This window comes from Aaosphaeria arxii (assembly GCF_010015735.1).
Source record: "Aaosphaeria arxii CBS 175.79 unplaced genomic scaffold BU24scaffold_1, whole genome shotgun sequence".
Classification (NCBI taxonomy): domain Eukaryota; kingdom Fungi; phylum Ascomycota; class Dothideomycetes; order Pleosporales; genus Aaosphaeria; species Aaosphaeria arxii.
Window position 1 is genome coordinate 1050802 of NW_022983474.1, and position 10839 is coordinate 1061640.

General features: G+C 49.5%; 1 protein-coding gene across 1 annotated transcript; it reads left to right on the forward strand.

Moving 5' to 3' along the window:
• The first annotated feature begins 256 nt into the window (after window positions 1-256).
• On the forward strand, window positions 257-5983 carry BU24DRAFT_487284 (type II DNA topoisomerase). Its single transcript, XM_033533442.1, has 5 exons — window positions 257-868; window positions 927-1214; window positions 1264-3963; window positions 4013-4273; window positions 4322-5983. The coding sequence occupies exons 1-5, from the start codon at window positions 419-421 to the stop codon at window positions 5744-5746; spliced, it is 5124 nt and encodes a 1707-aa protein (XP_033389063.1). The 5' UTR covers window positions 257-418; the 3' UTR covers window positions 5747-5983.
• The last annotated feature ends 4856 nt before the right edge of the window (window positions 5984-10839 follow it).

Consider the following 10839-nt stretch of genomic DNA (forward strand, 5'->3'; position numbering starts at 1 on the left):
TTCTTTGGTAGCATCAGAGCATCCTTTGACCTGGTTTCCTTGGGAGCACGCATGGAAGTATTCAGTATGGATTGTTTACAGACCCAGAATCACAAAGCGCATCTCACCACAGCCGTTCACTTCACGCGCGGTGAAGCCAGATCGGGACTAGTGGCAGGTAGTAGCCAATAGGGGTTAGTGAAGGGCTGTCCCTGCGCAAGGATCTCCAATGTCGGCGCCACGGAAACTAACGAAAGTAAACACGACCGCGCTGCAGTCAAAACACACCTCACGCCTCCTCTCTCTCTTTTCTCACCCATAACAACAACCCTTCCTTTCGCTCGAGTCGCATCAACCCACTGCTGACCTGTTTACTACGCTCTTTTGATTCTTCTCGTCCTGCGGGACTTCTTTCTTCTATACTAACCACAGTTTCGCCATGGACGATTCGCTGATGAGCGACGCCTTCGACGACGGTGACAGCTCTGACTTTGCACCACCCGTCAAGGCTGCAAAAGCCACGAAACCAAAGGCCGCTCCCAAGAAGGCTGCCGGACCAGCAAAACCACGCGGAAGGCCAGCCAAAGACCCCTCACAGCCTGCAAAACCGAAAGCGACCAAGGCTAAAGCAGCGCCCAAGAAGAAGAGAAAGGACGACTTTGACGATGAAAACTCCGACGTCGACATGAACGAGGATCCGTTCGACGGCGAGTCCTTGCTCGCAGACACGCCCCCAAAGGCGAAGAAGGCCCCAGCACCGAAGAAAGCAGGCGGCAAACCCCTGGCAGATATTGCGAACGAGAGTTTCGGTCTAGATGGCATAGATGATGATGAGCCAGTCCCGGCGCCCAAGAAAGCCGCTGGCGGTTCAAGTGGTAAATATCAGATGGCATGTTGAATTGCGCCTTTGGCCTGCTATTTGGAATAGGTTGCTGACAGTGACTTAGTTGACGCATTTGGAACACATTATGAAGCGTCCCGACACATATATCGGATCGGTCGAACCAACTACCGACAAGATGTGGGTGTATAACTCGACCACGGAGGCTATGGAATTCCGCGACGTGACTTACGTGCCTGGTCTGTACAAGATCTTCGATGAGATTCTTGTCAATGCCGCGGATAATAAGCAGAACGACAAGAACATGAGCGAAATTCGCGTTACGGTAGATAGAGAATCAGGCGAAATCTCTGTCAAGAACGATGGTAGGGGTATTCCAATCGAAATTCACAAGGTAAGTTAGCATTTGGTTTTGGGCATGTTGCGCAAGCTTATGGACCTAGGAACACAACATCTACGTGCCGGAGATGATCTTTGGTCATCTACTGACATCTTCCAACTACGACGATAATCAGCAGAAGATTACGGGTGGTCGAAACGGTTATGGTGCGAAGCTGTGTAACGTTTTCAGTACTGAGTTCACACTCGAAACTGTGGACTCCCGGCAAAAGAAGAAGTACAAACAGACCTGGACCAACAATATGAGCAAGATGGGAAAGGCCAAAATCACAGACATCAAAACGGACGATTACACCAAGGTGTCTTACAAGGCGGATTTCAGCAAGTTTGGTATGTCTGGCATCGATGACGATTTCGACGCCCTGGTTCGACGCAGAACCTATGATATGGCTGGTACATTGCGGGGTATCAAGGTCTACCTCAATGGCGAGCGAATCAAAATCAATTCCTTCGCAAAGTACATGGAAATGTACACAAAAGCCATCTCGAAAGAACAAGGAAAGACGGAGGAAGGGGAAGAAAAGGACAAACCAGTCATCATTACCGACTCGTTGGATCGATGGGAAATTGGTTTCGCAGTCTCAGACGGCGCGTTCAACCAGGTTTCGTTCGTGAACTCGATTGCGACCTCCTCCGGTGGTACACACGTAAACTACATCGCAGACCAGATTATCGACAAACTTCTCGCCCATGTTAACAAGAAGAACAAAGGCGGAGTTAAGTTGAAGCCCGCCCAGATCAAGAACCACATCTTCTTGTTTGTGAACTGCCAGATCGTCAACCCGGCATTCACATCGCAGACCAAGGAACAATTGACAACAAAATCGTCACAATTCGGAAGCAAACCTGTCCTGACCGAGAGGTTCTTAAAGAAAGTCGAAGCGACCGAAGTTGTTCAAAACATCATGCATTTTGCGCAGCAGAAGGCTGATCAATTGTTGAAGAAGACAGATGGAAACAAGCGTAGTCGCATGAGCAATTCCAAGCTCACCGATGCAAATAGAGCTGGCACAAAGGACGGCCACATGTGCACACTGATCCTCACTGAAGGAGATTCTGCTGCTCTGTTAGCACTTGCTGGCCGTGCCGTTGTCAATCCTGATCTGTTTGGTGTTTTCCCTCTCCGCGGTAAAGTTCTCAATGTTCGAGACGCTTCTATCGATCAAATCTCGAAAAATCAGGAGATTCAAAACATCAAGAAGTTCATCGGTCTTCAGCATAAGAAAGAGTACACAGACACAAAAGGCTTGCGTTATGGCCACATCATGATCATGACCGATCAAGATCACGACGGTAGCCATATCAAAGGTTTACTCATCAATTTCTTGCAGTGCCAATTCCCAAGCCTGTTGAAGCTTCCCAAATTCCTACTGGAATTCATCACTCCCATTGTCCGAGTCTGGAAAGGTGATCCAAAAGACCCGAAACAGATGAAGAACTTCTTCTCCATGCCTGAATGGGAAGAGTGGAAACTTCAACACAATCTGTCGCAATGGGAATACAAGTACTACAAGGGATTGGGTACTAGTAATGTCAGCGATGCCGAAGTTTACTTCAGGGACCTGGATACGCATCTGAAGCATTTCCACACCATGCAAGCGCACGAAGAAAAGATGATCGAGCTCGCTTTCTCGAAGAAAAAGGCCGATGCGCGAAAAGAATGGCTACGTGACTTCGTCCCGGGAAATCATCTAGATCTGACGAACGAAGGCATTACTTACGACGATTTTGTCAACAAGGAGCTCATCTTGTTCAGTATGGCAGATAACATGCGTTCTATTCCATCAATCATTGATGGATTCAAACCGGGACAGCGAAAGGTGCTTTATACCTGTTTCAAAAGGAATCTCAAGAAGGATATCAAGGTCGTGGATCTTGCTGGTTCCGTATCCGGAACGACAGACTACGCATATGGTGAGGCGTCTATGCAAGGCACCATCGTTGGCCTGGCCCAGAATTTTGTCGGCTCCAACAACATCAATTGCCTGGAGCCTAGTGGCAATTTTGGTTCACGTCTACAGGGTGGTCAAGACGCCGCCAGCGCCAGGTACATCTACACTAGGTTGTCGCCTTTTGCACGGAGAATTTTTCATCCCAAGGATGACGCCATCTTGAAATACGGAGAATCAGATGCAAAGAAGGTTGAGCCTGAGACTTACGTACCGATTCTACCAATGGTCCTTGTCAATGGTGCTGACGGTATCGGAACTGGATGGAGCACATCCATTCCTAACTACAACCCACTTGACATTGTTGAGAATCTGAAGATTCGCATGCAAGAAGGAAGTTCGAAAGATGATATGAAATCCATGATCCCTTGGTTCAAAGGTTTCACTGGAACCACGGAAGACATGGGTGGAGATCGATTCAAATTCACTGGAACTATTCGCCAAACCAGCGACAATGAAATCGAGGTCACTGAGTTGCCTGTGCGATACTGGACCCAGGATTTCAAGGAGAAGCTGGAAGAAATCATTAAGGCTGAGAAGGCTCCATCTTTCATCAAGGACTACACGGAGTACAATACTCCGGATAAGGTTCATTTCATCATCAAACTGGACGACAAGCACATGGCAAGTGCTCTTGCGAAAGGACTCGAGGAAGCTTTCAAGCTTGCGAAAACAATGGCAACCTCGAACTTGGTGGCCTTTGATTCTCAAGGTCGCATTCATAAGTATCAGACCCCACTTGACATCATGGAGGAGTTCTATCACATCCGTCTTAAGTACTATGAGAAGCGAAAGGTAATGTGAGAATTGTCTGAATGGAGACATGCAAACTAACAAACTACAGTCTCATCAACTCAGCGAATTACAAAAGGATCTAGACAAGTTGACCAACCAGGCGCGCTTCATTCAGATGATTATCGACGGAAAGCTCGTGATTGCCAAAAAGAAGAAGGCCGTTTTGGTCGCGGAGCTTCAAAAACTTGGTTTCAAGCCTTTCCCCAAGGTTAGCGATGCGAAGAAGGCTGGCGAAGTTGAGGATGCGGCAGAAGACGAATCAGAGGGCGAGGGTGAAGCTGGAGCAAACGATTATGACTATCTCTTGGGTGTAAGTGAAATATCTACAGTTGCGTATCGCAAACTAACACATATATAGATGGCTATCTGGTCATTGACTCAGGAACGAGTAGAGAAGCTGCAGAAACAGATTGGCGATAAAGAGGTCGAGATCGATGCTCTCATCAAGTTGTCACCAAAGGACATTTGGATGCAAGATCTTGATGCCTTTGTTGAGGAATGGAACTCCGAGATCGATCTAGAGTATAAGCGGGCAAAGAAGCGGGCCAGCATGGGTCGCCGTGCCTCTAGGAAGCTCGGGATCGGAGCAGCCAAAGGTGGCAAGAAGAAGAGGAGAAAGATGGATGACAGTGATCTGAGCGACTCTGACTCTGACTTCGGAGGGCCTGCCAAGAAGAAGGTTGCAAAGCCTAAACCGGGTGGCCTCCTAAGCTATCTGCAAAAGGAGGAGCCGAAGAAGAAGCCTAGTGCTACAGAGGCTCTCAAGAACATGGGCGGTGCTGCACCGAAGACGAATGGTCTTCTTAGTTATTTGACTAAGAAGGAGCCTACCCCATCGGTAGATGTCATGGAGATTGATGAGCCTGAGCCTGTCGCAGCTGCCCCAGCACCAGCACCCGAAAAGAAGAGGGGACGCCCTGCCGGTGCTAAGAACGTCAAAAAGCCGACACCTGCTCCCATCGACTCCGATGAGGACTCTGACGTCTTCGCTGCCGTAGCAAAGGAGGTGGAGAAGAAGCCAGCGGAACCTGTCAAATCATCTCGAACCGCCCGCGTTGCCACCAAGCAGGCCCCGAAGTACACACTTGATGATGATAGCGACAGCGATGACCTGGGTAACAATATTGATGTCAGCAGCATGGTGAAGACCATCGGGGGTGGGGGCAACGATCGGCCGCTGTTTTCGACTACAGCGCGCCCCGGTAGTGCCGCTGGGCCTTCAAAACTACCGAATCGTGCAGCAAAGTCAAGCCCCATCGAGCTTGACGATGATGAGACAAACTATGAGGGTTTGATGCCACAGGCGTCCCCGAAAAAGCCAGCACCCCGCAACGTCAACGACACAATGATGCTCTCCGATGACGAGGATGAGTTCGGGTTTAATGTCAAGAAGCCTTCCGCTAAACCAGCACCCAAAGCGACTCTGAAAGCTTCAAAGACGGCCACCAAGCCCAAGCCTGCTGCCGCTGTGGTAGCTAAGAAGAGCACACAACTGAGCCCAGCGGCAAAGGCTTACGCTTTGATGAATGCAAAGTCATCTACCAAGCCCATCGCAAAGCCCAAAAAGCCCGTGTCACTTGATTCCGATGAGGACATGGAGGATGCCGATGATCTTGCAAACGAAATCCTCTCTGATGACGAGGAGGATGAGTCCATCGTCAAGCCCGCTCCTGCTCGCCCAGGCCGCAGGGCTGCTGCGAAGCCTGCGAAGTATGTCGTGAGTGACGATGACGACAGTGACGAGGCTTCCGAGGCCGACTTCGATGATGATGACAGCGATTAAGCAGTCTCTTTCGGTGGCGTTGTTTTATTCTGGGGTTAGATATCCAGGGGTGGGCGTTCGGCACTGAGGGCAGATTGACGAATGTGGGTGGGAAACTCACATTTCACGGCAGTTTTCTTTCATTGGTCCTTATTACTGGACCTGTTATGGGTCTTCGTCAGTTTCGTTGATTTTTAGGCGTTCTTAACCTGCAACGATAGGCCAACATACTTTCAATGAGACATGATAAGTTTGTCCGAGATTTCACTGAATATACCTTGCTCACTGTGACTCCGGGTACTCAATCTGTAGAGTTTTGTCAATGGACATTGACGGGGCGAATCACCGGGACTGAAATCCCCCAGACCCAATGAGATAATCATATCTACTTGTGATACGTTTCTTTCATGAGCAACTTACCGTGGGAGCATGTAGATGGTGCTCCCTCGTACAAACCCCGCTCATTTAAGTCCTTGACAGATGGCACAACAGAATCTCATCATTTCGGGTGCCTGGTCGATCAGACATTGGACGACACGACAGAATGATTCAGAAGCTTGGAAGCGTTCAGGTGCCCGCAAAGCGTTGTACTATCAACCCTGATACGGAATGTGGGCGTTACTATCGATCTCGTCGCTCCTGGCTACATGATACAACATCTACTACTACCACTGTGAAGACTGACCCCCTATGAAATCCCAACACCGACTACTACCCCTCCCGTCTTGTCTTCGTTCCTCGGTCCAAATGATACCACCAGCCCGCTCTCGCGTTTGTCTTCCGTGTCCATGTCGTAGACAAGGCAGACCTGACAGAAAGCGCGATCCCGCTGTTTGACAGTTCCCAGCCGAACGAAAATTTCCTCCCCTACCCGCGTTTCGCACCTCGTGGCTAGCCATCATAGGCTAGAAGGACCAGTTCAATGGGGGTTCAATGATACCATTCTGTAGTACAACCCGTTGAACATGATCCTTGGTTATTTCTCCCTTTTCCCTCATCGTTGTGTTGTGCCATGTTGTGTTCCAATACCGTGATGCGGGTCATCGAGGTCGTCGTTCAGTGACCAGGTCGTGTTCAACCTGCACCAAAATGCGCCACAAAGCTTGATCGCCTCACTGCAGATGTCAGTTACGGACTGCGTTCGCTCAACCGTGAGGTAATGGTTACCCTACATACTCGACATGTTACCAGGTGTACACGATACACTTCTCTGCTTTTGTTTTGTGGTAAGGGGCAGGGAGGGGGTGACGCATCGGCGTCTACTGTTGTCCTCGGCGACAACTTCGTTAGAGCAGCTGTGTGAACTCTTTCCTTTGGGGGGGATTTCGGAAGGCAAATGCAACTGGTCATTTCTTCCAGGAAACGTTCCAGTGCAGTCGCTAGGTGCGTCGGTTTGCTAAAATTGTTGAGCTGGACTCCACCCAGCTGTTGGGAGCTCCAATGTTCAGCTATACCGTTCAGATCAGTATATAATTCTTCTCCGATATAGGTTGCGGAAGCGCATAACGGTACTGGGAGAGTACAGGATGGGAACCTTTGACAGCCTCGTCATACAAGACAAGCACTGCCGCGCATACCACTTACCTTGTACGAGCGATTGACTGGTCGAAAACGTTGTGGATCGTTGTATTGGTGCACGCAGTTCGAGCAAGCGTTCTCGACTTGAGATGGTAAGTCATTGGCAGAACGAATGATTGCGTACGGGTGAACCGGACGTAAAGATATTTTGGTTGCGAGGGTTGGTGCCTCTGCATGTGTTCATTTGTGTTTTTTCGAAGCTGCCTCGTACATGAGATGAATCTACCGAGGAAGTACAGGTAATGCTCTGGTGTCGGCTGAGAAATGAGTACATCTCGAAGGGTTCGCCGCTTGACGATGGACTACAACGGCTGGCAGAGTTGCCCGGAGTGCGGTAGTTTGTTCTCGGACAGCACGATACAAGACGTCTGCTATAGCAAGGTTAAGATTAATGAGAATATGCCGTCGGAATGATGGGCTTGGAGGGTCAAACTCACCTTTGATTCGATCTGACAGCGCTGTAGTCACTTCATCGCCTCTTCGCGATTGATGTGTGGGGATGGCCTCGTTTCCACGCTTTGGGTGCAACTGAGCACTATGAGTTGTAAGTACGCTAGTGACTTGGATATCTAGGCGATCATTAAGTTTGAGTTACCATGTTGTAAACCTGATCGGGAAAGGAGGCCCTGACTTCCTGGGCGTACCCGCAATGTGTGCGATAGACATGGGTGGACGAGTGGAGTATTCAAGGCAAATTCATCCTGTACTATTGGTTGTAAATTCTTCTGGCCAACCCTGGATTTCCAAGCCTCGTTGAGTCTTTGTGCTGCTACAGAGACGGCCGGCATGGTGCCATGTTGCAAGCCCAATCACTTCCTCGACGCTCGTTGCTAAATGTGCTTGTCCGTCGGTGTCGTGAGTCATGCTGAGACTACTCGAATAGATACAGCCCTCGCAGTATTGCTTTTCTTGTACTGTGGCTGTAATTGATCAGGCTGTTGACCATCACGGGCCTGTCTCAAAGGCCATCAGTCCGCTAATTCAAGCCCGTCAACACTGCCCGCGATGGCAATTCTCCTCACTGAAAATCCAATGTTGATAGCCGCCACCCAATAGGCATCCAAATGCACTGTTAATATTTTGTGTCACACCGTAAGATCTAACGTCCTGCAAAGGGGTTGTCATCCCAATGTGACGGTTCTGTGTCCCCAGGCGGAATCGGCAGCTTCGCGCACAAGCATGGTCAACAGCGGCAGGGATGAGAGCTCGCCGAAATTGTATCGGGCAATGTCTATTGACCATGGGTTTCAGAGAGACGGCCACTGATCGAGGTCAATACGGACGAAGGCGCTGGGCGCGTACCTAGACTCTAGTCGTGGCTTGACCGTATGGCAGCATTGAACTCAGGATGCATTTTATGCTCGTGAACTAGTCACTGCATATTGCTGTTCTTTCGTTCTAATGGGCTCCAAATGACAAGCTACAGATTCTGGTTATATGGTTTCCAGAATGATCCAGAATGGAGTGCAATCATTTACTGATGCCAGGAGGCAGTGCACAAAAACTAATTGTTTCTGAATGACGACGACCGAGACACAATCACCGCCTTTCCCTAGAATGCGGGAGCAACAAGCGGTCAACGATGCACAATCGCGAGTTGAAACTCAACTTCTGTGTTGCTGTCCGCCCGGTGAAGGCTAGTCTCCAGAAAACGATGATCCTTGGATTGCTCATTGACTGCATATTTGTGGGCAATCATATGGCGGCGTAAAACATGTGGGCATGAGAGATGCAGTCCAATCATCATTAAATCCAGTACAGCTTACATGTTGATGCTATATCAATGAGTGTCGCGGAAAGACACCCACGCACAAGCTCTAAGACACTGAGATGGTGCTCTCTCGAGTACATCCGTCGTCTCAAACATTGCGAGCAACTTTAATGGCCGTTTGGAAATAAATTCTTTATTCGTGATGATGAGGGTTCAGATGTGTGGCAAGCCGATGTTAATGCCAGGGAAAGGGAGTGCTACCACGTTTGTATCCGTTTGACATGTAGGTGCGTGCGCTCATTTGGCGGCTGGCTGCAGGTAAACAACCCTACCAATTCATCTCCACGACCCACACACCAAGAAGAAGGTACATGACAGCTATCCTGTAATTGAAGTGTGGTGCCATCAATGTCGCTTGTATACCAATAATCGGAGGGCTTCGTGGGCGATCTTGTCCAGGATGTAGTGTCCTACGCTATGCTTTCCGACTGGTAGAAGCAGAAGCCGATGACGAAGAGTATCCGATCGGCCACGGTGACCACTTGATCCATTGCGGTACATGTGGATGGACTTTGCAGTGCCGCTTGTTGAATAACGTGGTGCATCTAAGGACACACCCAGTGAAGTCCAAACAGGACAAGCTACACCACTCACTGACAGCAAGCTCGGTTAACCCATACCCCAATCTCTTCTCTTTTTTCTGAGGTCAAAGTCTGGATCTGTAGTTGACAGACCGCTCATACGGCTACTGGACATGATGCATGGTTCAAGCCGGATGAGTGATTGACGTCGTGGAACTGGCCCTCCCTCGACCCTTATTCCCTACCATCTGTCCAGGCTGACCCACAGAAATTCATGCTGGGGCGGTCGTTTGGTGCAATTAGCTGTCCTTCTTTTTTGTGGCCTTCCAGCCACCAAGTGATTGTGCTGAAACCGCAGAGTACCATCTTGCGCGCTCAGTACACCGGACGTCTTTGCAGGAAGCTTTGACGGCAAGCTTTCGCGACGCACCTGCGGGTACGTGTGGCGACTAGTGGACATAAAATCAAAACAAATTGTGCTATAAGGCCGCTTGATAGCACATGGTTTGGTTAGCTTTGTTTCCTCGTCGCTCAGTACATCAACCGCTTCTTATACCCTTTGAGACTGCCCTTCATTCTCTTCCAGATACTTCTGAACACTGTCTCAGGGTCGTATTCATCACAAGTTATCCATACCAAGAGCTGACTTGTGAAGTGGTCGGACCTGAACGTTGCCATCCAATCACTGAGTTGGCATACTCGTTGGACGACCAAGCGAGACACAATCTGTCGCCACGGGAAGAGCGCCAGCAAACGAAGTCATTTGATACTTGGAGCGTCGGCCCATTGGAACAGAAGAATACCGAATACTGAACGAACTGCAAGAACCCTTGGGACTTCGTCGCCCTTCTCTCGAACCCCTTCGTTTCTCGGCGCCTACAAGAGGTAAGTAATCTCTAAAGTCTTCTTGGATACCACGAACTCAACGGGCCAATATAGATCGCGTGCCCATAAATCAGTGGGCATCAACGTTGGCTGCTCTCGTTGGCATACCGTATAAGGTCATTCGCGCCCGCGTGGCCACACTTGCAAACGACCTGTTGCCTGGCCACTCCGTACCCAATATTGATCTAGCAGCCTCAAGTCCAAAGAGTCTTCAACTGTTTCACGACAGCGAGTTCTTACCCTCCGGTAATAATCCCATTTCAGCCCTTTCCTTCCGTGGATCGTTCCTACCAGGATTACCGCGCACAACAAAACCTAGACCTGAGTCTTCGAGGATCACCTTCCTTGAGCTTCTCAAT

Bases quoted from the DNA above. Each gene is read 5' to 3' on its own strand.
- BU24DRAFT_487284 (XM_033533442.1), top strand. From the start codon at position 419: ATGGACGATTCGCTGATGAGCGACGCCTTCGACGACGGTGACAGCTCT. The intron at 869-926 runs GCATGTTGAATT...ACAGTGACTTAG, and splicing joins CAAGTGGTAAATATCAGATG to TTGACGCATTTGGAACACAT. The intron at 3,964-4,012 runs GTAATGTGAGAA...AACAAACTACAG, and splicing joins AGTACTATGAGAAGCGAAAG to TCTCATCAACTCAGCGAATT.